The sequence below is a fragment of the Muscardinus avellanarius genome, assembly GCF_963383645.1.
Source record: "Muscardinus avellanarius genome assembly, chromosome: 10".
Classification (NCBI taxonomy): domain Eukaryota; kingdom Metazoa; phylum Chordata; class Mammalia; order Rodentia; family Gliridae; genus Muscardinus; species Muscardinus avellanarius.
This window is the reverse complement of record NC_137796.1, coordinates 105093864-105121410: the sequence shown is the minus strand read 5'-3', so window position 1 is coordinate 105121410 and position 27547 is coordinate 105093864. Positions and strand designations below refer to the sequence as shown.

At 44.8% G+C, this 27547-nt stretch overlaps 1 protein-coding gene across 1 annotated transcript in view; it reads right to left on the bottom strand.

Moving 5' to 3' along the window:
- The window catches only part of GRIN2A (glutamate ionotropic receptor NMDA type subunit 2A), a gene marked incomplete at both ends in the record, with an annotated part of 411861 nt that overhangs the window by 77194 nt on the left and 307120 nt on the right, over nucleotides 1-27547 (bottom strand). Inside the window, 3 exons of the mRNA XM_080704218.1 lie at nucleotides 3937-4090; nucleotides 4196-4364; nucleotides 10677-10882. Of these exons, the coding sequence (XP_080560344.1) occupies nucleotides 3937-4090; nucleotides 4196-4364; nucleotides 10677-10882 (529 nt within the window). The remainder of the gene's footprint in view (nucleotides 1-3936; nucleotides 4091-4195; nucleotides 4365-10676; nucleotides 10883-27547) is intronic.

Here is a 27547-nt window from a genome sequence, read left to right as displayed (position 1 = left end):
TTAAAACTGGAATAATTGCTATGCCATATAATTTTGATGGCTCCAGTACGTTAAAAGGAGAGCAGGTAACTACTTCTTAACACAAGCCAGGCTCCAAAAAAGTCAATGAGACTGCAACTGAAGTTTATCTTAGTTAAGTCACACTTGAGTAATAAACAATATCACATCCCCGAACTCACATAAATTTAGTAATGAGGTGCATCTAAAAAGAAGAAAATGAAAATGAATAATTAGGAGCTTTACAAGTATTTACTAGTCAAGAATAAAGATGTCCAGTATCCTTATGCTATAATATATTAAGGTATATGAAGGGCACAGTGTGTCTCATCCAGGGGAGTTATTGTGATAGGACAGGACCGTGTATATGTAAAGCATTAGCAGTGTGCCTGGCACACTCTATCTACACTCCACAGAGAATGGATGAACAGATTCCATGCTTAAAACCAGAAATGGTAGGTACTGTGTGCTGTCCGCAGTGCTGAAAAGCACCCCAGTTTTTAATTTTTTCTCTTCTCTTCTCCCTCACAATTTGAATCTCTAACCTCAGCCTCCTGACACAACTGCCCTATCAATTAGCCTAAACTGCTAATCCCTTCACCCTAATTTTTAAAAAGCATGTATGTTAATCCGACAACTTCCATTCCTCTACAGGTTGTGTTGTTATAAAATTTCAGGGAAATCCTACTAAATTCTTCATTCCTACGTCAGAGCTCATCAAACAGCCACAGATTGAGAACAGGCGTTCCCGTCGTCAGTAACACACTGGTTAAAAATTAGAAACCGATCAAGCAACCGATCCCTGATGCTTCCATGCTTGGAAGTGAAAACAGTTGTCCCTGGACTTGTGATCAGGCCAAAGAGATCAGAGGATTCTGTTACAGTGCTGTGCTTGTAGTAGACTAAGTGCCTACGAGTGCTCAAACAGGTATCTTTAAACACTGCACACATGGGCCCCAAACTGCAGAAAACAATGTCTAGAGTATCTAAGGAGTGGCCCAGGTATATTTTAAAATAAGTATGGATTATAACCTCCAACGGCTTAAAACCAACCCCACCTTTGTCCATGGAGGAACTTCAGTCTAGGAGACTTGGGGTTAGCATTTCTTTGGACCAAAGAACCCAATCTGCTTGGGAAGTCTTTAGAAGTAACTGGATGGAATATTCCAGGAGACGTCATCTCTGTCCTTGAAGAGCCACTGGTTGCAGTTTTAGACAAAAAAGCTTAGTGGTTTTACCTGTTAGTGTCCCTGATGTGAGTTAATGGAGTTTGCAGAGGAAAGAGAATGAGAAATAATGAACAGCACCGTAATCAGGTTCTGAATGTTTGGGCTCTTCCAGCTGTCTGAGCCAGTGAATGGAAAAACGCAGCTTAGCATGGTTCATTATGACTTCCCAACCCTGAGATGATGACCATAAATACGGGGTGCGCCATCGATCAAAGAGGGATGTGGCTTAGTGACTAGGTTAAATATTAAGCCTACAGAGTAAAATCAGTCTAGAAAACAGTTTTCTTTGTACAACAACAACTTATTTATTTCTAAAGATAAAAGTAGAAAAGAGCCAGGGGTAGGGGCGTTGCCTAATTTGGCAAAACACTTGACTTTTATGGAAATGGTCTATAGATGCCGGTAAGATAAAATTTCTAGAGAAACTGGGTTGAGGCCAGATTCAATATCAGTGACCCATTTTTATGAGCCAGGCCGATTGATATTTTTTTTTTCTCTCTGATTGAACTGTGGGGGGAAAAATCCTATCTAGCTCACTAAGAAGAGACGCAGACAATCTGTGAAAAGAAACAATTTTCTCTCCACTTTGCTCTATGAACTCACTCCCTCCGACCCTTTCTTAATCTCCAGGGCAAAGGCTCCCTGTCAAGGTCTGAGAGACAATGGTAGTGACAGAAGGGTGGGTGTTGACCGCTAAAGTTCTGCACACGCTGTCCACATCCACTGGTCGTCTTCTTCCTGGTGGAATGTGATGCCCTCATTATGACAGAGGCATCGGGACCCAGGTCAGACAAAGGGACAAAAGGAACATAATGGTGTGTGTACTTGTCAGGCTCCAAATTATCCCAACAAAGGTCACAAAGATGGAAGCAATGAGTACAAAACTCAAACCCAGTGAGCAGTAAGGATTTCAAGAGCTTAAGTGGATTACCAAAAATGAAAACAGTAAATCCCTGTGCCTCTGGGAGTAAGACAGTGTCCAAAATCCTGTGAGTCAACATTTCACTCCAAAGAAAGAGGCATGACCCTGTCACTGTATGATGGAGCTGGTACCCCAAGGCTGAGATGCTGGGACAGGAGCTGGTACCCAAGGCTGAGATGCTGGGACAGGAGCTGCTTCCACATAGTGGTTCCAGTTTGCCGTGTATTCTGTTCTGTTCTGTTGTACTTTTTAAAAAAATTTTACTAGTGCAATAGGATTACACACGCTAGTGAGATCAAAGTGATACATTCATATATACACATGAAATTTTTGTTGTTGTTGTTGTTGTTGTTTGGGGGGTTTCTGTTTGTTTTGGTGTTAGGCATTGACCCAGGGCCATTCTACCTTCAACTACACCCCCATCCCTTTTTATTTATTTATTTTTTGAAACAGGGTCTTGCTAAGTGGCTGAGGCTGGCCTGTAAACCTGTAATCCTCCTGCCTCAGCCTTTTGAGCACTAAGTACTGAGACCAGAGTCTCAGTGTGGTGTGGTGCCACCACACCCAGCTACATGACATGATTGTTAGTAAAGATTTTTGTCTCTAGAAAAACGTTAAGAATTTTGATTGACCTTAGTAACACTGTTTCCTCTTTCTCATGCAGTTTTTGTCTAGAGATTAAGGCTTGTCTTTGCCTGCGTATGAAAGAACTCAATTTACGTGGGAGTGCCAAAGAGGAGCTGAAAATCTTAATCCCATGATCGCCAACAAGAGTGCCATGCAGAATCCTTTATCAGAACCAAACATTCATCACAAAACTTTAAAGAAGAAATTAACGGTGTTTGGCCCATTTTATGAAGTTTCTCTATCCAGGCTATCTAATACACACACAGTTAGAGCACTGAAGACCAGATGACAGAAAACATAGCTCTACCTCGATTTAGAAAAAATGTTTTTATGTGAGCACGTCAACTTACCAAATGGTCAAAAGGAGATTCAAAGGAATTTCCTCCTTTACAAACTGCTTGACTTAAAGGACAGGTACATTTAAAATGTGATTCCACCAATTTCAAATCAGTGCACACTCTCCAGAGGACGTCTATATCGTTTATTAGAGCACTGGCATAAATCATCATTATTTTCCCTTTTACATCCAGTAAATAAGTGAATGTCAGTCTTGTGTGGGGCAGAAGGTAGGTAAGTCCAAAGACATGTTTATGGACTGATTTAAATGAACTCTGGGACAGACAGCTTTATTCATTTTTTCATGCTTTTCAAGCCTCTAAGCAACATTGTATTACTCTGCATTCTACAGAGTCGAGACTAGGATCTGAATATGTGATAGTCCTTTTCAGCAGAAATGTCCAAGTCAAAGATAAGTGAAAGAGCTGGGCGTGGTGGCACATGCCTGTAATGTTCTAGAACTTGGGAGGCTGAGATGGGAAGATTGCAGGCTTGAGGCCAGTGTCAGCAACTTAGTGAGTCCTGGTTTCAAAATGAAAAAAATAATAATAATAATAAAGGAGGGCGTGGGATGTTTCTCAGAAGTAGAACACCTCTGGGTTCAATCCTCATTACCACTACATAAATTAATAAATAAATGAACAAGCAATGTGAACTGGGGAGGGAGAATGCATTTGAGTAATTCAGATGCCACGTGCTATGAAGTATACTGATCTGATCAGACAGAACTGGACGAGGTCCAGACTGGCTCTGTTCTCTGAGTCAACAAGAAAGAAAACCTGTAATTCCTCGTGGAAAGTGAGAGTCACCCCGAGGCTCACCGACCTAGAAAAGCCGAAGGGGAGACGGTGCCGTTGCTCCTGGAGACCATGACGCTGATCCCCGTCTCCACGAAGGGCACGGAGAAGTCCACCACTTCCGAACGCTCCTCGTTGATGGTGAGCGAGCCAACCGCCATGACGGCTCGCTGGTAGACCACCTGGAGGGAAGGCAGAGAGAGAGAGAGAGAGAGTGTGACTCCCTCCTCCCCGCGCCCCCGGGGCCCTCAGTGGGGACGGGAGCCCGAGGACAGAAGGCGACTGACTTCGCCGATCATGCCGTTCCACACGTTGTTCACTTTCTTGCCGTGCTTTCCGTTGGTCACCAGGTAGAGGTCGTAGGTGAACTTGACGGTCCTGGAGAGCTTCTTCAGGATGTCGATGCAGAAGCCCTTGCAGCACTTCTTCACGTTCATCCCCTCGTTGGTGGAGTTGCTGCGAAGACAGAACCAAGACCACGGAGTGTTAGCGCCCTTAGGACGCTTGGTGAGCCCTGCTCTTCTATTTCTCCAGTGGGAAATGGCAGGTGACTACTTCTCCCAAGGAGACACGGTGAGTTCATGACAGTGACAGGGGAAAGTGTTCTTCATGACAGTAGCTAACAGGACAACAGCTATTGTTTGCTGTTACTACTACTATCACTATCGATTGCTATTGATTGTTATTGACACTCTGCTAAATGCTGGGCATGAGCTGTTGGCTTGTCTTCCAGGATGTTTCTCTGCATGAGGTACTGTCTGTGCCTTATTAAACAGGTGGGCTATATATTGTTACAAATACCCTCATACAAACTCTTGTAACACACACAGGCGCTTAGTTTACTCATACGATCCAAAATTAATCATAAAGACTTACTGGAAAATGGAGAAAGGATGATGTCAAATTCTCCACTGACAGAGGATTTCGCTTCCAATGCTTATAAAGTCTTGAAACCCGAGGGGAGATGTGATAGTACTTAGAAAACTCCTAAGACTCAGGAGACCTGGGTTCCACCCTGTACTTGAATCTGTGGACTTGACCTCTTTTTTTTATACGTGGGGCATTCTAACTCTGAGCTCCTTCCCCGGTCCTCTTTACTTTTTACTTTGAGACAATCTCTCTGAGTTGTAGGGGCTGGCCTCGCACCTGTGATACTCCTGTCTCAGCCTCCCAAGAACTGGAATTATAGGCGTGTGGAACCACGCTGGGCTGGACTTGACCTTTTCTGATAGAGCCAACTGTCACATGGGGGCTCATTCATAAAGCTTCCCCTACCTACCTACACGCAATAAAATGTAGACGTTTAATGGGCGATGGGTCTCTGATCAGGAAGAAGCCTATTTATGTTCACCTCCTCATTGGTTACACACCCTTTCACATCTTACAAAGAATCTTGCCATCTTAAAGGATCTTTAATAATCTACCAAGGTTAGAATTCCTGCTTTACACCAGCTGCCACCTTCTTTATTCATCTGACATCCGTGCAAATCATAAATAAATGAAGACTGTGGAGTGGTGGCGCACACTTGTAATCCCGGCATTTGGGAGGCTGAGACAGGAGGATCGGGGTTCTCAGCCAGCCTCAGCTACTTAGTGAGGCCCTCTGCAATTCAGTGAGACCCTGTTTCAAAAATATAGAATAAAAAATAGGGCTGTGGGCATAGCTTGGAGGTAGAATGACCCCGGGTTCCATCCCCAGTACAACATAAATAAATAAATAAATAAATAAATAAATAAATACATAAATACATAAATAAATAAACAAAACATTGGCCTCCCTAAACCAAACAGCAGAAAAATACCTACACTGGTCCTGTAGGAAGATGCAGGCCTCTTCGTACAAAGTGCTGGGCTCCCCCTTGCACCAGTGGGTCCCATTAGCTCAAATTTTTTGAGCCATGCATGTCATAAGATACATGCTCTGCCTGGGTGTTCTGATTTTGACACAACTATACAATGAACAGTTAACTGAATGGCAAAATGATGTTTAATGAAAAAAATCCAACATCGTAATATAAGATACATTTTCATGTCAGATGAAAAATGTAGATTATGTACCAGTACAAACAATATTTGGAGCTATATAAAAGCAGAGTTTCTTATGACTTATATGGGTAAAAAACAGTGAAATAGGAAGCAGAGCTATTAGGAATGGTGGGAAAATTTTGGGATTTTCCCCCTAAATTATTTAGTGATTATGTGCTATGTATATAATAGGGCACACATACACACCAAGCAACGTGGCTGTATATTTACATACATATCCATGAATGTGGGCAGATTTGAAGAAACATTGAATTTATGGAAATGGCTTTCTTTTTTGTGTGTGTGGAACTGGGGATTGAACCCAGGGGAATTCTACTTGGAGCTACACCCCCTGCCCTATTTTTATTCTTTATTTTGAAACAGGGTCTCACTGAGTTGCAAAGGGCCTCACTAAGTAGCTGAGGCTGTCTGTGAACCTTGATCCTCTAGTCTCAGCCTCCCATATGCTGGGATTACAAGTGTGCACCACCACGTCTGGCTGGAAGTACTTTTAAGTGACATGTTTTTTAAAACCCTTTCCTTAATCTCAGGAGCACTATCGTCCACCCTGAATCACTGTTTCTACTGTTATGCCTTCCTATCCGACCCCTGATTTCTGCTCAACCAGCTTGTTGCTATCTGTTAAGACCCCCGGGAGATGTTGCTCTCTGACCTGGAGACCAGGTGACCTGCTCTCAACTGTACTCCTAGCTTGGAGGTGGGAAGAAGCCAGCTCTGTATATGTTTGCAAACAATATTTAGAGAACTCAACACTTTATAATAATGGGAGGTAGACACCTGCCCTGTTCCCATCAATTACCCAGAGAAGAGCTGGTCAGGGTAGAGTTAAAACCACCATAAACATGATAGAAATGTGTTCTAGGAGACAGTAAATTGTTTGTGTGTCTGGATACCATTTCCTTTTGGGTGTATGTGGCTCTGAATGATGTGTCAAAATCAACTTCTCTCTCTTTTTTCCTGGAGACTATACATCATGCATCGACACTTCCTATGCAGCTCTGTTCATTTCTCTCTCTCTCTCTCTCTCTCTCTCTCTCTCTCTCTCTCTCTCTCTCTCTCTCTCTCTCTCCCCTTCCCTCTCCCTCTCCCTCTCCCTCTCCCTCTCTTCCCTTTTGCTTCTATGACAGCCCCATCCCTCACCCACTCAAGAGTCCTGGAGGAGGTTAGAAATAAGTTAAAAATGTCCTAGCTGTGTCCAGATCTTGGGTTGGCTCCTGTCAATCATGGAAACTCAGGTTAAGTCTCATCACTCTGAGGATCTCAGTATGCACGTTCCTAAATTGAGAAAGCTGATACTTACTTTCTAGGATGGTTGGAAAGGGTAAATAAAATAGAGGAACAAAGGCAGTAATATAAGCATTTACAGATAAATGTCCTCTCTTTCTTCCCACCTCTAAGTAGACAGTTTAAGAGTTATTGACAGTGTGGCCATTTTCCCCTAGAGATCGGGCCAAACTTTTCCCAGATTCCTCTCAGTGCCTGTTAATACCCAACTAACAGACTAGAAGGAAAGGACGACTTCACAGCTGATCAGGCTTTTGAGCAGACAGATGTGTGCCCGCCAGACCCTACCCTTTGCTGTAAGTGAGAAGCAAAGCGCTCTCCCTGGGAGAGAAGTGCCAAGAAAACAAACACAACGTCGTTGTCTAACAGGGATCTTTTGTGACCCATCGGCCTGTTGCAAGCCTTTAACATTGGGAAACGTGATCGATCAAATCTGTGTTAATGCAGGGATTAGCGGATCCTAATAATTTTCTATTGATCTTGGGTAAGCCAAAGATTTTAATTTCACAGAGACACACAGGCACAGTAAACAACTCAGGTCCCCACGTGGAACAGCTAGCATCTCCTCCACAGGAACCAAAGATGTGGATTTGCACGTGTTAAGCTATTTATAGATTCCAGTAGCAAAGAGTCCATTCTCTTGAAGAGAATAATTGATCTGGGCTCATTTTCCTCCCTACTCAGGTGCCTCGGGACTCGGTGATCTCCTTGTTTCCATTCCAGCTCCAAGGCTGTTGATTTTAAAGATCTTAAGCCCGTCTTACTGCCTGTGAAGTACAAGAAGCTCCTCTTGATTGGCCCTATTGAAACACAGAGGCTATCGTGACCATGCGAGAGGTGTCCTGCCCACCTCGTACTCTGTGCTCGGTACCAGACACTCTGCTTTCTGAAGCTGACCAACCTCTGCTCAAGGGATGCCCGCCCGGCTCTGAACCTCCATCCTTTGGTTTCCCCCGCTTACTGCAATCTTTCCTTCCCTGGGTCCTTGAGCCTTCCGTTCCCTCTACCTGAAAGGCTCTTCTCTCAGAACTCGGGTGCCTGGCTCCTTTATACAGCACCGTAATCCCTACCTGGGTGGGCTAATGCAGCTCCTCAAGCCCCATGTACTTTTTTTTTATCACACCACCCTATTTCTCTCTTTGTCCAAGGCTCATAAGAGCATGAAATTGTTCTTTTCTTCACTGGCTGAGCTGTTCTCTAACTGTGTCTACCACCAGATCTTTGTCTATAGTCTCCTTTGTATACTAGTGTTTCTCTGGTACCCAGGACTGGTCTAACACATTAACTGTATTTAAATAGATAGGTAAGCCTGTAGTTGATTATCTTTTTTACCATTTTATTTCTAACAGTATCTATGTAGAGGAATTTGGCAAAAATATTAAAATATCACATCTCTACAGTGAGGCTGCCTGCTTCTCCTTCCTGGGCAGGCCTCCTCCTCATTCCCACGAGAGGGGAACCCAGACCTCTGCTTATCAGGGCAGGGGACACTGATGGGGAAGCCTATTTAGCAGGGACATATTTATTTTTATTTCCTTCATGATCTATTCAGAATTTTGCCTCCAGAATGGCTTGCCTTGTGGGTAACCATTTTTTTTCCCACACCAGAATGTGCCTCTTTGCACATAACAATTGATTGATTGATTGATTGATTGATTGTGTGTGTGTGTGTGTGTGTGTGTGTGTGTGTGTGTGTAGATCCCAAGCATCCTGGGCAGAAATGACTAATTTTGGAGCGAGGGAGTTAAAGTATCCACTCCTCACTTATTCATTCAACAGACCTTGACATATTGTTCTCTGTACTTGTAACTGAGACTGCAAAGATTAATGAGCCATATTTAGGCAGCTCGTCATCCAGGGGGAAGGACAACAGAGAAATTATCAACGATAAAGAGTCAGTAAGGGCAGACATGGAGATTATCCATAGCTGTGGGTGTAGGCAGAGGAGGCAGTGGCTAAACTTGAAAGAGAAGTTAGGATTGTCTGGGCACGGTGGCACATGCCTGTAATCCCAGGACTTGGGAGATTGAGACAGGAGGATCACAGATTCAAGACTAGCCTCAGCAACTTAGCAAGACTCTGTTTCCAAACAACAACCACAAAAAATGCTTGGGGGTATAGCATGGAAGTAGAATGCCTCTGGGCTCAATCCTTAATACCACAAAGAAAGAAAATAGAAAAAGGATATCCTCAGAAAGTATTCAGAAAAAAAATTTTTTTTTCGTCCACAGAGATCCCTCATGTGAGTGGTATTTTTGCTATGTTTGCGTTAGGAAAGATCAGGGCTTCCCCATGAGTGTACTTGGCCATGGAGCTTTCTGAGTCCCCAAAGGGTTTGTAGAGTAAGGAGGACCCTTCGTCCACAGTGCGGGCTCTTCCTGGAGACATAACAAGGGGGACTGCAACAGACACAGAGCTTGCTTGCTGCGGGCCAGGCGGAGAGTCGGCGGAAGCCAGGTTTCACCTGCCCGGTATGCACCCAGCTCCAGCCAAAGAGAAGCTCTCGAACGTCTTTCAAAAGTGTGGGTCTGGGAAGTATAAGAGATGGAAGGAAGAAGAATGTGCTGGGGAAGGGGAAAATGAAGACGACGGCCAGAATAAAAGAAAAAAGTAATCATTACTTAAGGAGAGTGTCAGGAGGAGGATTAGTGCCGTCTGGTAGTTAAGGACAGGGCGGCAGAGTCCGCCCCCCAGGCTCTGAGCCCTGCCCTGCCCATCAGGTGTCGGATAGCCTCCAGCAGGTCTCTTAATTTCCTATAATTCAGTTTTATCCATTTCCCAGGGGCAAAACCATGCACATCTTATGGCCATTGAAATTAAACAAATGCAAACTCTGTGCATCTCCAGGCATTCAACTCTTTTGATTTATTAGTATGCGCTTACAGCGGTCATAGTTTATATTATGTGTGTGGTAGGGGGCACTGGGATTGAATCCCGAGGTGCTCTACCTCCAAGCTGCACTCCAAACCCATTTTTAATTTATTTTTATTTTGAAACAGGGTCTCCCTAAGTTGCTAAGAGCCCACTTAAGTTGCTGAGGCTATCCTTGAACCTGTGATTTTCTTGTCTCAGCCTCTCAAGTACTGAGAATACAGGTGTGTGATATTCCACCTGGATTATTTTTATGTTTTATGGTTGAATTGGATACTATTATTTCTGTGAGGCATGCTATTTTTGGGGGGGGGGGCAGTACTGGGGATGAAACCCAGGGGCATTCTATCTCTGAGCTACACGCCCAGCCCTATTTTATTGTTTATTTTGAAACAGGGTCTCGGTAAGTTGCGAAGGGCCTCACTGAGTAGCCGAGGCCGGCTGCGAACCTGAGATCCTTCTGTCTCAGCATCCCCAGTCCTGGGATTAAAGTGTGCGCCACCACGCGGCTGAGGCGCTACTGAGAAGCACTGACCGAGTTCAGCACCGAGCATTCCCCCCACTCACTTGATCTTGACAAACTTCCGGCAGGGCACGGTGTTCCTCACACACGTCTCGGTCAGCGGGTCTATGTCTTCCACGATGACAAAGGGGGCTTCCTCCAGGGTGACGATGCTCAGGTGGTTGTCGTCCGGCTCGCAGTCAGAGAAGGACTTGTACCGGGGCCACACGGCGTGCCTCAGGCTCAGGGTCTGGTTCTCCCACTTGCCGACCTGCATGGGAGACACAAGGACACACCTGTGCTTCCTGTGCCAGGACCTCGAGACCGGCTCGCTGCCTCCAGCAGCCGTAAGGCAAACGTTTTGGTTACATATTTCAACACGTGCATCCACTTGGATGCTAAGAATAAAGAGGGAAAAGAGAAAAGCGAATATTGTGCCACTCTGCCTCCCAGGCCCCTCCGCAGGCTGAACGTGTGTGCGAAGGGGTGCTCCCCAAGCATTATTACATCCCCCCAAGTGCTCCAAATGCTCTGCCAGAGTTTGGGACCACTGATGTCATGGAAACAGCATGGGCTTTTCAAATCCCAGAAGTGTAGGTTTGAATGTCCATCTCTGTTGCTGACAAGCTTTACAACTCTAAGCAAGCTCTTTCTTTTTTTGGTACTGGGGGATAAACCCAGTGGCATTTTACCTCTGAGCCTTCTAAATTGTTTGTTTGTTTATTTGGAAACAGGGTCTCGCTAGATTGCTGCAAGTTTTGCTAGATTGTTGAGGCTTTCCTCAAATCTGCAATCCTCCTGTCTCAGCCTCCCAAGTACTGGGATTGCAGGCACGCACCATCATGCCCAGCTCTACGCAAGCTCCTAACCCTAGTGCTTCTGTTTTCTCTTCTGTGATACAGGCACGATTTTGCCTGCTTCCTATGGATGGCATGCGAATCAAATCAGACACAAAGAGAGAAAGCACAGCACGAGGCACAGAGTGGTCACTCCGCATTTTCTCTTTTTGGCACAGAGGAGGACAAGAGAGGAAAGGGGACAAGTGACGCTGTTAATGAGCCAAACAGAACCAAGAACTTGGGGGAAGAGACAACACAGGAGGGACAGAGCTGGTAATGGAATCCGAAGCATCACTTCAAAATCCCGGATAAGGCTCCATTTAAGTTGCAAATTAAGTTGAACTTTTATTAATCTGCACAGAGTGGAGACCGTTCCTGCTTAGCGGACATCAAGACCTGTCAAAATAGAATCGATTGTATTCCCCCAGAGCAGCAGTCGGCGTTGCGGTAAAATCAAATTGAAGGCCTTATGTCTTGAACCTTAATTCTATTTGACAGCTTATTGGCGCTATTCACATCCGTGCCAGGAGGAAGATGCCGCCACGCTGCGCTCTCGCTCTTCTTCCTGCTCCCACGCGCGATTGCCTGACACCACAGGTCAGTGTTTTATTTGTAATAGTGACCTCCAGGAAAACACCTCGTCTGAAAAGCTAAATGCCAAGCACAGGCCTGTCTGTGCTGACGTGACCCGCTCACCTCTCCTCCTGCAACATACACATCACCAGAAATGAATCTTGGGCCCTTAAAGAGAATCCAGATACTGGCACCAGAAAGTGTTAGGGGAAGGAGGGAATGGGGTCCTCGCTCCCTGACAGGACCTCATCATTTGGGCTGGCAAATTTCTACTGGCTGCGAAGAAATATCCAACATAGCTAATTGCAAAATTGTCTGTCTTCGGTGATACCTCACTTATAGTCACAGGGAGACTGGTAGAGGAGTTGGGTCAAACGAGTATGCTAGTGGGCATGGTGGTGCAAGCCTGGAATCCCAGTACTTGGGAGGCTGAGACAGAAGGATCACAGGTTCCAGGGAAGCCTCAGGAATTTAGCAATATTCTCAGCAACCTAATGAGACCCTGTTTAAAAAAAAAAAAAAAGCTAACTCACAAAAAATAATAAAGGGCTGGGGATATAGCTTAGAGGTGGAATGTCCCTATTTTTTTTTTTAATGTTGAGTTCTTCATTCAGTCAACATAGATTTATTGAACACCTACTGTATGCTGACGCCAGCTTAGAAATAAGAGTGTACAGAACAGAAGAACTTTTGTCTTCTTGGAGCTCAGACAGCTGCAGGCCAGACAGTAAACCATCGTTTCACCAATGGCTAAAAAGATCCACCAGCTCTTTCTTTCTTTTGGAGTATGTTGCACCAACCCTTTTTCTCTCAAAACCCAAACAAAACCTTCAAGAGAGGCTGGGTAGTTCCATGGGTAAGAGGACGGCTTTAGAGGTCAAATAGAAGAACTAGGAGTTCACACTGGCTTCACCTACTGGCTGGGCAGCTTTGGGAAAGCCATTGAACCTCTCTGAGCTCCACTTTCCCCATTTTTAAAATGCATACAGCATTTTTTTTGGTGGTACTGGGGTTCCTGGAAGCCCTTCTACCTCTGGGCTACACTCCCAGAACTATTTTTTTTATATTTTTATTTGGAAACAGGGTCTCTTAAGCTAGTGTGGCTGGCTTCGAACCTGCGCGATCCTCCTGTCTCCGCCTCCCAAGCACGGGGATTACAAGCGTGCCGACCACGCCCGGCTGCATGAAGCATTTTATGGGCCACAGGGAGATGCGAATGAGCCAAAAAACATGCAGCATATGCAGAGCACACACCTAGCAAGGCCCCTAACATGCACAGCAGCTGAGCCATTGCTACTGTGTTTTTGTTAGCATTTAAGATGGAGGTCAGGTATCACCTTACCGGTAAAATCACTCTTGTCTTCCCTAGTAATCTAGAACTTGGCATCTATCTCTGTTACTCTAAGGACAAACAGATTTTTTTTTTTTTTTTTTTTTTTTGCAGTACTGGGGATGGAACCCAGGGACATTCTATCTCTAAGCCACACTCTCAGCCCTATTTTTTTATTCTTTATTTTTGAAACAGAGTCTCACTGAGTTGCAAAGGGCCTCACTAAGTAGCTGAGGTTGGCTGCGAACTGTGATCCTTTGGTCTCAGCCTCCTGACTGCTGGGATTACAAGCGTGCGCCACCACGCCTGGCTTACCAGGTCATTTTTTAGCACATCTGTGCAGTCAGTACAGGTGCAGACCTCACCACTTAGTCCAATCCCCCCAAATACTACATGGGAAGGACTACAACACCAATCTCACAGTTCAGGGAACTGAAGCACAGAGGGATTAGGTGATTTTCCCCAACGCACACAACAGGTAGGTGGTGGATCAGAGGAATCGAGTTACACCAAGGGGGCGTCTGAATCCAAAGGCACTTGCCCACTACGTACACAGCGCTTCTATCCATTGAGCCACGGTCATATGACTGCATCTCCAAGGCCCTTCCTTCCTTGCAGACATGGCTCCTGAGATCCCAAGACCGCGTAAAGTAAGGCAAAGACCATTCAACCAGCAGAATCTTCAGAGCTGTCATTACGCACAGTACACCTTATATCCTGGCAAAAGTTCCAGCCCCAGGCTGACTCGGGGAGAAAGAGATATGGCAAAGGCCCACTGGATCCAGAAGGCAATCACTGCCTAACCCCACAATCCGACCCCATTCCTCGTGCCTTAACTCCATAAAGTGCTCGTGGTTTGGCCTGTCCGTCATCCACTTCCTTAGCTTGTTAACTTTCCCCTTGGAAGATGCCGCTTGCAGTTTCAAGAGCAGCTACCTGTCCCTGACTTGAGAAACCAGCTTATGGAGTTGCTCTAGCCACAGCCATTGGCCCAGCCGTGTACGTGAGACCAAAACTGAGCCAATCAGAGGCTTCCCAAGAATGTAGGTGGGACTACCGGGATACAGTGGTCATGACAGGGCCTACGTCAGAGAATGAATACTGAGCTCAGATAAAAAGATGAGAAGAATAGAGACAGAGGGCATTGCTTCAGCTCCTCTAACAAGAAAAGGAGACGTTCACTGGGCACCTTTAATATGCAGGCCCCATTCTTAGCACTATTTTAATACTTATAGATGTCCATACACAAGAGAAAGTTATGTACATGATGTTTTTTTTTATTATCTCTACCATGAATTATTTTTTTGTATTTTAAAAGTCCCCAGCTCACTCAAAGAGGTTATGTGTGGGAGAAAATAAAAAACAACTTTACCTTCAAAATAAACTGAATTTTGGTGATAAACCTTTGAGTGTTTTCAGCAAATATACTGAAGTTTGGAAGACAAAGAAAGATAATTGCCCTCTGATGGAGAAAGGTGATTTTGCAAAAAGAGATAGAAAAAGGCAAAATTAACTTCGTCATGATTTTTTAAATTGGTTCTTATTAATAAAAATTCAAATGTGGTGCTTTGGGGAAGCTCTTCAGCTCCTAGACAGTGTTTTGTGAAAGGGCAGTGATTGCTTATTGAAATGTTCAGCCAGTGTTTTCTCAGAGCGGAGATAATTTCATCTCCAAAAACTCCGTGTCTCACATTAATATCTACCTCTTCATGTCTGGATAAATTCCAAGAGCTGTCATGGAGGCAGCAAAAGACTGGAAGAAACCAGGTTAATAGACGTTGTGTGTGGCTCTTCTTTCAAAGGGGTATGAGTGTTTGATCTTATTTGATCTATTTATGAAATGCTTACAAGAGACAATTAAAAATAACCTCATAACTGGTCTTCTGACTGCCAAAGCCACCCCCTAAAACCATGGCTCTACCGGCTCCGATCCTTCTGTGACTCCCGCTGCCTCCAGGACTCAAGCTGACTCAAATCCCCTTACATGAAAGCCCTTCTATACATTTCAGGGCCAATCAATCTTCCACTCCCTCCTCTCTCTCTCACACCCTATACATTCTTCCTGACTAAAATACATTCACATCTGCCTTCATGCATACATATTTCGACACACACTTGCTACTGAACACCTGCCCACCTACATAAACTTAAGCATCTATACTTCTATATGCAATCTATGAACACATGCCTACATATATATCCTACCTAGATTCATAATACACACACATACTGCACAGTCTTACACACACACACACGATACTAAGCTACAACATGTGTGCTTTTCTTCCAACCCATCCTGAAGGACACCCACTACCCTGCCTGTGCTTCCACTACTGCTAGCACCTGGAATTCCTCTCCGCCATCTCCACCTGCTGAAATCCTACCCGATCTTTTCAGGTCCAGCCGAAATGTCAGTCCCCCATGGAGCCCATTTCTCCAGCTGGAACTCCTTGTTGTATCTTCTGAGCCTCTAGCACATTCTCTTTTCCCCTCACCTGTTCCTTCATGAACTTAACGTGTGTGCATTCGGTGATTCACATGGTGCCAGGAGCCACAGGAGGCCCCGGCAGCTACAGTGGGGGGACGTAACCCCAGAGAGGACAGTCCCTGTCTTCAGAGATTCCAGTCAGGTTGGAGAGGAGAAGTTGAAGTTCAGTAGCAATAAAAAAGAGGTAAGTGCTCTATGAGGGCACAAAGTTCAGGGTGTCGTGGAAAAAGAGTGCTCCCTACTCTGCAAGAGAATCGAAAGATGCTTCCTGTAGGCGATGCTTCTAAATGGGTAGCTGACCAGGAGAGCTGGCGTGTGTCCTCTTAAGCCTTGCCTCTAGCCAATGGGCACCGGAAGTATTTGTGCAGGGGAAAAAGATGGAAGATTTCTAATCAGAAAAGTCACTCCCTGCTTGGGAGAAGTCATTTAGAACACTGCCTACTAATGCAGTGCAGAGAAAGGGGCTGTGGCTAAAAGATTCTGAAGGCAGAGCGGGTTAGGAGGCAGGTGCATGAACCTGGGTGACAGAGAGTCAGTCAAAGTAGCATGAATTCATGAGACCACATCGTAGCCAGACCAACAGAACACAGAGGCCGACCCATCGTCCAGGGGTGGAGCGTGAGGGCCCCGTTGTCCCTGAACTAGAGCTTGGCTGACTCCCCTGGCTGGCCAGTCTCCTGGACCACGTGACCCACGTCGGATGTGGTAGGCTGCTCAGCACCACAGCCAGTTCAGTAAATATTTGCTGAATTGAACTCCATCCTGACCACAGCGTACCATCAATTTTTACTTAGAATTCGAAGTTAAAAGAGGACAGTTGCCTGTTTACCCAGCTCCTCTCCTTGGAGACAAGACAATGGGGATTGCATAATTAAAAATCGGGGAGGAAATTTATTAAAACCGACGACGACGGCAGCGTGCGTGCGCGGCCTGGGCTCCGGCCTGAGCGGCCCAGTTAGCTCACCGGGCGGTTTCATCAGCAAAGAGGAAAAAGGCTTCAAAACAAACACTTCACGGGTGCAAAACATCAGAGAACATTTCACTCCAGATAATAAGCTGTGATTTACTAACACGCTAGAGAAGATATGAGTAATTAACTCTTCAGGAAGATGAAGTGAAAGACAAAAAACAAAGTGAGCTGGAGGCCAACTGCTCTCCACCTGCAACAGAGTCTTGCAAAGGATACGAGAGGAGGGCCGTGAAGGAGATGTGAAATGATTTCACGTCCATATTGAGCCAAAGGAGCACCACTGATTAGCGTCGCTTCCAAGCCTCTCTACGCGCACGCGGTGCACCGGGCCGACAGACAGCGGGTTGACACCTAACGAGTTCTGTGCCTGGAGTTGCCCCTTGGGACCCAAAGCAGACCTCAACTTGATCCATCTGGAAACTAAAACAAACGTCTCTGAGCCACTGTCCTGGGTTAATATCGTGTGGATGTGTGCCCTGCCCCTTGCAGCTGAATTCAGTGATGCTTCGTAACTCGTATCTGAGTTAAAATCCTGGTGCACTTACCCCAAATTATCAGTGCCCACTTCACTACTGTACACGGGAGAGGGAGAGGGAGACGGAGTGGAGAGGCCCTTGGGGAACGCAGTGTGCACGTATGTCTATCGCTCGGAACTTCACGATGTATGGTTACAATGCACCAATAAAGAAAGCAAGCTCATCTATAGCAGCTATTGTTATGAAACCAAAGGTCAACTGTGGATCTGAGTTTCTCTTGCATGGGGTATGCAAGCGAGGTTCTACAAAGAAACTGCCGAGGGGCAGGTATGGCTGGCTCAAACCTCCTGTGTCATCAGAGCTGTGGAGGGGCCGCGGCCACAGGCAGAGCGAAACTGACAACTGCTTTTCAGAGACTGTCAGAAAGTACCAGCTTCTTTTGAATGTGCTGTCTGAGGTGCAGCTATTGAGGATGCTGAGATCATGAAACCTTTAGCATGAATAAGAACCCCTTCTGGGCTGCTGATGAAGGATGCAGATATGCGCGTTTGCAGTATCAGAGTCAGCGCATCAGGATGCAGCCTGGGATCTTGGTTTGTCAACCAGCATCCTAGGTCACGGTGGCCGAGGGGCTCTATTCTGAGAAGCACCAGGAGGTTCACACCTTTGGCTATGGGCAGGATTAAATGCATCCTGAGAATAAGATGGAGATGTTTCTTCCTGGGTTCCTTACGTAACCAGCAGCAATGGCCAGCAGCTCTAAATGAGTTTAATCAGCTATTAGAGCCTTAATTAAATTCCTCTCAGTTGAAATTTCAAAATTGCCTAATTGTTACACAGCTCACACTGGAGCAGTTGAATTTTTTTTCTCCCCATTATAACTGCTCTCAGAATAGTCTGATATCTTTACGGGTAACGGCTTCAACTGTCTTAGAACCCAGCACTGATCTAGTGATTCACGGAGATGTGTTCTGATCTTCATGGTTTCCACGAACAACCCACATATCTGCGTCCATTCTCCTGAGGTTCAGCCCACAAAAGAACAGCCCGATGCTTGTTCAGGTTTTAAATTTAAATTTAAAAGTGAAATATTTTGGAGCAGTGAGCCGCCATGTTCTTCAGGAGTTCCTGTGTAATCCCGAGTCCTCCAGAGTTCCTCTGTACCCAGGTCCCCAAGGATGAATATGGAAGTCCTTTTTATTTGGCTTACTTTAATTCTTTGTGTGCTCTTAAAAGTGATGTGTTCTACTAATTAGCTAAGCAGTTAATAGTGTTTTCTTTCTCCTCTTTGATTCCACATTGAAATGATATAACATCAGAGACTTGAAAAATCAGCGGAAAATAAAAGAGGAGCTTTCATAATCACTAATTAATTTTTTGAACACACTCTTGGGAGTCCTTCATTGTGTAACTTCTGTTAGCAGTCAGTCCTCCACGGGCTGTAATAATGATTATTGAATAGTTAGGAAGTATAGTCACTGGCTTCACTGAGGGGCTGCAATCACCCTTGCAGGTGTTTTCTCATGTTGCCCTCACAATCCTGTAAGGAAAAGGACCGTTAGGACCCCATTTTACAAATTGGAAAACAGAACTTACGTGACTTGCCCAAGATCAAGTAGCAAGAGCGTGGACTTGGAATCCAAGCTCCAGGCATCAGATTTCAGAGCCCGGGGCCATCCGCATTGCTTGATATTTCGGGGGTGGGCAGCATATTCAGTATGGGAAATACCAAGATAAAGGTGAGCAATTTGCTTTGTTGAGGGAATATTCAACTGGGAAGAAAAGAATTAGCACCCTGCAATGGTCAGAGTGACAGCCTGGGAGCTGAGGCACTGGGTTCTGGCTTTTAATGCAGGCAGCTTTTCCCCTTTGGGAAGAAACGAAGCTTTCTTTGCCTGTGAAGTACAGCAGGAGGGGAGAGAGCAGCCAGAGGTGGCCCTGCACTCTGCCTTCATGCATGACAGTTTTATTTCCCATTTGCTTGTGAATTAATTCTTCTAAGGATCTGAATTCCACCACAGAATACACTTCTAACAGTAGAGTTGTTCGTGAGCCCTGCTTTGTAGCCTTGGGGTGGAATTCTACCATTGCTAACACAGACATCCGAAAGGCGCTTAGAATACTAGATCGGGGGGGGGGGGATCAACTGCTCAAATGTGAACTGCGTGACAATTAGGTAATTTGGGGATTGCAACCAAGAGGAATGTAATTAAGGCTTGAACAGCTGATTAGACTTCTTTTTCCCCTCTGTGGTGAGCTCCATCCATTACATAAAGGGCCTCGGAAGCCAGGATTCTACCGTCCCTCTGCCCCGTGTGGTGCATGCTGACGGTCAGACAACAGGGTTCTGTTCACGTGGGCCACATCTGTTATTATCAAAACCCGAACAGAAACTTGCCTGAAGAAGAAAACCAGAATGTGTATAGCTCTGCAAAATAAAAACCAATTCAGACAGAGATGCAAATAAAAATGGGCCAATCGAATTGCAGAACCTGGAAGTGGGGTGTGAGAAGTTAAGCACATAATACTGAATGAGAATTTGACCTGAGGTCAGTCTTCAGTTACAATGACAGTAATAATTCTTATGATGTTTAACACCTCCACAAAGACTACTTAGAAATAGGGTAAGAGGTTTTTCTTTTGACCTTCTAATGTACTTTTTCTGGGTAAATTTCAAGGATCAGCATAGCTTCCAATTGTAAAATAAATGAAATGCCATTTGCAATCTGGCAGAGCAAATAGCTCTTTGGGGGAGTATTTACCTGGACACTATTTAGCATCTCTGTTCCCTTGGCAGAGCTGCCAATGAGTTAGAAATCGGGCAAGGGGGGCATGCTTTTATCCTGGATGATATCAGAGGGGACCTTTCATTTGTTGGGAAGATAAGTTCATTCTTCAGGGCCTGAAAATCATAAGGCTGAGCACGAATACAGGTATGACAACATTTTAAAAAATGGAAACCTTAAAAAATGATAAAATTTTGGTCTGAAAGTGTGATCATTTGCAAAAGGCGATGAGTTCCAGGTACTCATATTGTAGACGGAGAAAGCAGGAGGTTTCAGTGCCCCAAACCTGACTTGAGGGATGTAGCAGGCTCAAAGCAGATGGATTTCCTCACTCGGCATTATGTAAAAGAGCCAACTCCATTTGTATCTTGGCCTGGAACATTCCAAGTTAACCTCCTTGACAGTGTCTGCGGAGTTTTAAAATAAGGTTATAGGACCTGGGGGTATCGATCACTTGAAAAGCATTTCATCCCCTTGCCAGTGAAAAGTTATTGGCTTGTGAATGCCGAAGTGTTTGGAACTTAGTGGCAGGTCTCCGATGGGTCTTTGTGCTTCTATATCTGGGACACAATAATAAATTTAAATCTTTGCGATGGACATTTTCCCCTTCCAAAGGAAAGGCCGAGCCAAGGGTTGGTGCCTGAGGCCTTGCTAGTTATTACAAGGATGTTAACCAAAGCCCTTGTGCATAAGTGAACTCCACTGCTCTCATGAAATGCACAATGATCAGAATTTCAATTCTCCTCAGATATTATGGTATTTTGACTGTCATTTTTCTTTGCTCTTCTCTGGCCCCAAACAGCTTTGCTCCAAGCTTTCCTGAGCCCTAAAGTATGCCAGCAAGAAGAGCCTTTGAAATATTAAAGTCAACAGAAGATTTAAGGGTGAGGAAATAGGAATGAGCTTACCCATAGCTTTGGCAACTGTTAAAAACATGACTGTTAGAAGACAGGTGGAAGGTGAGAGTCCTCATAGGATGGGCCAGGTGAGACTAGCTATTTCAGAAAACCCAGCCTAAGTAGCCCTCAGCCATCAATCCAATTTCACCCAAACCATTTATCCTTATCTAAGATATAAATAGATAATTCCAGCATGCTACGGAGCTACTTGGAGGGAGAACCTACCAGGCAGCTTGGAGCCTTGTGTTACCTGCCAAATTATACCAGTAAACTACACAGTTGGAAAAAAAAATCCTACACTTGGAATCAGAAGACCCAAGTTCAAATATGATGCTGATGAGCTGTGTCACCTTTGCTAAATCAAAGTTTTCCAGATTCGCACAAACTGTAGCCACAGGGAGATGCCGACGATTCCTGATCACTCTGAGTATTAGAGACAGCAAGCAGCGCTCTCTCAAGTTTTCATTCACTTAGGGCTAGATGACATGGATTCACTGGCTTTCACATTTAATCAACAAATGCTCAGGTGCTTCTTGTGGGCTCTTAGTTCTTCTAACACTGGTGACACAAGAGTGAGTCATGTCAGCAAACTTTGGCCCAGGGACCCAATGTTTCTGTATTGCCCATCAGCTAAGTATGAGTTTTCATTTCTTTTCTTCTATTTTTTTTTTTTTTTTGGTACTGAGGATTGAACCCGGGGGCATTCTACAGCCCTATTTTTATTTTTATATTGAAACAGGGTCTCATTAGGTTTCTAAGAGTCTCACTCTGTTGCAGAAGCTGGCCTCAAACCTGTGATCTTCCTGTCTCTATCTCCCAAGTACTAGGATCACAGACACGCACCACCGTGCCCAGCTGGGTTTCCCGTTTTCAAATGGTTGAGAAACTGATATAATAGTCTTTGTGACACATGAAAGTTATATGAGCTTTGAATCTGTGCCCATAAAAGAAGTCTGATTGGAACACAGCCATGTTTATTTTCTTATGTGTTCCCTGCACAGCTTTCGTACTACAGCAGCTGAGTTGGGCACTTGCCACCAAGCCTAAAATATGGGCAAGCTAGCCCTTTACATGAAAGCATCTCCAAACTCCTGCTCTGAGTCCCTGGTGGTGAGCTGCTCAGGAAGGAAGGTCCAATACAGTACTATGAAGATGAACGGCACTCTAAAATAGGAAATGACAAGGGCTGGAAGGTGAGATAGATGCAGAGGTGCATCAGAAGTGAGAGAAGACCCGATAAAGAAGGAAGAGATCGTGAAACGCATGGCAGTCAAGGGGAGTTGTGTCATATGCAAAGGAGCCGGGAAATGAGAGTGGAAAGAAAGGACTTTTTGTCGCTTCAAGCTTAAAAGTGGGGCTTTGGGGATGTGAATGTGAACCAAGGACTTGTCACAACTCAATGAGTCAAATAATATCCGAAAGGGATGACAGAGAAAGGTTAGTAAAGGGATTCTTTGAGACACTAAGCCCTCAGACACTGGACTGAAGTCTTTGTATTCTACTGAAACTTGGTTGCTAGTTTTAGTTTATGACTGGCCTTTGTGGTCCTCAGTGACGGGCTGACCTGCAGGGATAATGCTGGTGACTTCACCTGTGTATAGCTGCTCTTTATGACTCCCTCATATTGACCTTATCCCATTTGCAAATAAGTGATTTCATTTCCCCCATAAATACGCTTGGAGTTGTAGGACTATCTGGTTGGATTTAGGGGTCAACGTTTTGGCCATTTCTCCACTTGATCACCGCCAGCCCTCTCTAGCCACCCATTCCCATGGGAGAAACTCACTTAGAAAGGCTTGATTTTCAATGATTCTAAATTCATAAAATCCCCAGGCTCAGTAGGCAATTCTCACATATCTTCTGCAATGTCATTTGGGCTGCTGGGGCCCTGGACCCCTCTATTTCCTCCCAATCAATCTGCTTCATGTCTCTTGTCTCCTACATTCCAATGAAGACCTCGTCACCTAGCCTATCGACAGGGTTCTTCCCCCATACCCACAATGATCCTGTTCCTTCTCTGTCCTCTTGTCATACATCTGTGGCACTGCTGTCCCTAGCTCTGAGTCAAGGTAACCACTTGCTCACCTGTAACATTACAGGTACAGGTGGACACTTTCACATAACTGCATAGATTAATGTCATTTCAATCTTAAGGACTCCCTCTGTAGCTAGGGATGATTCATTCTCTCTCCTCTCTCTCTCTCTTCCTCTCCCTCTCCCTCCCCCTCTCTCTCTGTCTCTTTCTCTCCCTCTTTTCCTCCCCTAATTGTATCTCCCTCATTCCCTAGAAACTATTTCAAACCTTCACACCTGCCCACCAGGCTGTGGGACTGCCAGCTCCACCCTCACTTCCAGTCAAGGGAGCTGTCTCTTATTTCAGATTATATGGACCACCCACATAATCCGCAAGCTCACCTGCCTCTGCGCACGTGGCCTCCTTCCCCTCTTCTTCAGGAATGAGAGAGGCATCTCTTCTCTAGCCCAACAGTAATCCCAGCACGTGTGTGGGGGACAGTCCTCCCCTGCAGTCGCCGCTCCTCTAAAACTGGCCCCCATCCACTCTGCAGGGGCGTTCTCTCTGCTAAGTCTAACAGGACATGGCACAAGAAGTCTCTGCTGCCTTTGACATGGGGGTCATTCCCACTTTTCTTGTGTGTTTGCTCTAGGCCATTACTATCCTTCCTGCCTCCTGGGTTGATACTAGCTCCTCTTTTGCTGGGCGTGTCTCATGTGCCTTTAGGCTCCCTCCTGTCCCTGGCCCTATTTTTCCTAGTCTTAGTTATCATCTCTATTTTGACAGCATGTAGATCTGACTGCCTTTTACCAGCATCTCTCTGCAGCCTCAGGAAACCCCAATCTCAACAGGCTTAGAGTTGACTCATCTCTTGCCTCCCACCATAAAACAAACATAAAACAAATGAAAACCATGTTTCTTTACCATTTGTGAAATATGGGTTCTTGAGATCCCATTGCTGGGAATAATGCCCAAATGAATCTTCATCCCTCTCTCCTCTGCTCAAAATAACTCAACCACTAAGCTCTGGTCAATCTAATGTTGGGGCACTTCTCACCATTCACATCTTTTCTGGCTCGTGACCACCACCGCAGCATGGCTCTCTGGCCCTCACTGGCCTTTATGTACCTTCTCAACAAGTCTCCCTGCTTTTGTGTCACTTTTCTCTTCAGCCCATCCTCAAAGCAGTGGCCGAGGACAGCTCTCTAAATACCCCTGCTACCTAATCCTCCCACCATCCCGCTTGAAGCCCTACAGCTGGCATAGAGTGAACATCTCAGTGTCCTGGTATAAATGACCTGGCCCCTTGCCAAGCTCCTACGGCTGTCAGAGCGGCTCCCTTTCTGACAGCCAGCTCTTTATTCTACCCTATCCCTACACTGACTCGTGAGTCACACAGAGCTCATCACAGGCTTCGGGGTACATGGAGCTCCTCTCAGTGCTGGGCTTCAGTGCATGCACTACTCACTCTACACGGAGTCTCCTTCCTACCTGCTGCAAGGTGTCCTCTATCTGTCTTCCAGAATTCAAGGTAGAGTGTAGCTCTTCTGGGAGCAGTCCCCAATCTACAAAACTGGCCAGGTGTCCTCATCTGTGCTCACCTTGCCAAGTATCATCTAGGTGCCTGCTTGCTCATCCGTCTGCCACAGTGGGCTCATGGGGCCAGAACTGGCTTCTATTATATACCTTACACTCAGCCCAGCGTCTGCAAAGCTTGTTAGATAAGTAAACAATAAATCAAAGAACCAACAAGACCACACAACCACAACCCCCGACATCTACCATCAACTGTTCTCATCATAGGCTCTGGAAATGACACGGATTTTGGAGTTGGTTAAACTTGAGCCTGAGTACCCAGCTCTGGTATTTACCAGCCATGTTACCTTAGCTAATTTCACCTCGTGGGCCCCACCTCCCTCATCTGTAAAGTGGGCATAAGAAGAGCCATTATGTCATATAATGCTTGGGAAAATGAAATTAAGGAAGGACTGTAAAGCACTTACTATCTCATCTGCCATACAATCCATCACTGTTTAGCCAGTGAGAGGTACTTCACTATCTACAGGGGTCTGGGGAGGAGTCTACTGACTCATGTAAGTGAACCACTCAGCAAGATGCCAGCCCATAAAAAGCATTTAGTGAAGGTTCCTTTCCACCCACAATGTGCAGGTCCTCATAAGGTCAAGGTTAACTCTTGAATGCAATTCCAGGACAAGCTAGAACAAGATCAAACATTGATTTATCATAATTTCAGGCCCAGAGCTTGTCTGCCAACATGACACATAAGAAGGGCGTTTGCTTTTTTTCCTCTAAGAGGAGATAGATCTGCTTTTCCCTTACTGCTCTCTATTTTAGACAGAGCTGATATTGCCTATTAATATAATTCTATGCACAGAGAAGAAGGTCCTGCCAAAAAAGCAGCCTGGTGTTATTTTAGTTCTACCAAATAAATCTGAAGGGCTGGAAATCATTTTTATTTCCATTTGCTACTTTGAGGTTCTGGACAATGAATGCATATTATTAATTTTATAATGATAAATGTAACCCAAGTATTCTTGGATTCTTATGCATAGCATGACTTTTCAGTGCTCAATTGGCTAAGAAGCTCTATTGGAAAAAGATGAAAAGAAACAGAAGAAAAAAGAAATAAAGAAATTCCAATCAACAGACTCACTAGAACATCCTATTCAGAAAACAGTATGTTAAGCCAGGTGCAGTGGCAGTGCATGCTTGTAATCACAGTACTTGGGAGGCTGAGACGGGAGGATCCGGGTTCGTGGATAGTCTCAGCTACTCAGTGAGGCCCTCCACAACTTAGTGAGACCCTGTTTCAAAATAAAAAAGAAAAATAGGGCTGGAGGTGTAGCTCAGAGGTAGAATGTCCCTGGGTTCATCCCAAGTACTACAGGAAGAAAGGAAGAAAGGAAGAAAGGAAGAAAGGAAGAAAGAAAGAAAGAAAGAAAGAAAGAAAGAAAGAAAGAAAGAGGAAAAAAAGAGAAAGAACAAAACAAAGAAAGGAAGCTGTATGTCATTACGTAGATAAAAATATAAAAGTCCTACAGTGTATAAAGCCCTTTAGGGGTTACAAGTTGCTGTTTAATGTCTCTGTTCATTTGACCTTCACGGCAGAGTCACACAAAGATAAAGGAGAAATCTTTACAATTTTTCTGAGCATTAACCAGATGTTCCTTCAAATAACTTGGCCCAGAGGTCACAGCAAATGTGTGAAGAACCGAAAGCAGTTCTCTGGCCAAGACTTGCTCAATGGTTTAAGTTTCCATATTCACCCCACTGCGTGGCACTCCAAAGAAAACAAACTGGCCACGGTCCTTGACGATGTTTGTCTTTAGACTTTAAACCCAGCTCTTCTGCAAAGAGAAAAAAACTGTCAACAGGCTTCTAGAAATCCACTCAATATGCACAAATCAAAAGGAAACTAAACAGCCATCCCTAATAATTGTCAGTGAGAGAGCTAGATTGTACTTTGCATACATAATCGTGCCCATTTGCTAAGCTCTTCCTATTATCTCCCAGGTCCTAGATGTTTTACATAAGTTACTTATAATCCCTCACAGACATGAAGTGGCTGGACGACCATGTTTAATTAATTCATGTCTCTGATCCTCACTTTTCTCATACATAAAAATAAATAAATAAATAAATAAATAAATAAATAAATAAATAAAATGAATTCTTGTATCTACTGCTTAGGGTAATGATGAGCATGGAATACGATAATGTCTATACTATGCTAGGCTTGGGGCCAACAGAGGTTGAAAACTAATAGAGATTTTGTTTTTATTATTAGAAATTATATAGGAAAACCAAACTCTTTATGTGTCTTAAATAAATCCTCTACCTCCCATAGCACTGTGTGATCTCAGCCATCCACACTGTAGAATTTTATTAAAAAGGGGATGGAATTTGATGGCCAAAGCAAGGGCTGTAGAATCAGACAAACAAGGTTTTAAAATCTCGCTCAGATTGTTGAGAATTAACTTGTTCTGCTCCTTACTCCTCTCATTTATAAAATGGGGATAGAAGTCCCAGTATCACAGGGTTTTGTGTGAATCAAGAGACATCGTGTATCTAAGTTCTTTTTGACTTACAGGAAGCATTTAATATGGTGGCTTTAATGTCTCCACTGAAACCCTGTGGGATGTGAATTATCATTAGCTCCAACATAGTGATGGAGACACTGCTTGTCTGAGAAACACACTGGTCTGGGTCTCAGAACTAAGTGCGACTGATGGCCAGACTTAACCCCATAAATGTTGATTGAAACCCTTTCTCCTCAAAATGGTGACCAGCAATGATGGCTGAAGCAGGAGCCTAGAGCATCCCTGGCCGGATGCCGGCCTCTCTCTGTCTCCATGGACCAGCCACTTATCTCTTGGCATTGGCTTGGGATTTGCAGCTCTGGGTTAGACACATCCTGTCCCCATCCACAGGTTTGCATCCTCAACTCCTCTCTGGGAGGGGAAAAGTTCTGAATGCAATGCCTCGGGTGGGATTTTGGTAAAGAAACTCAACTTGCTTTCAATTTGTGCAACTAACTTGA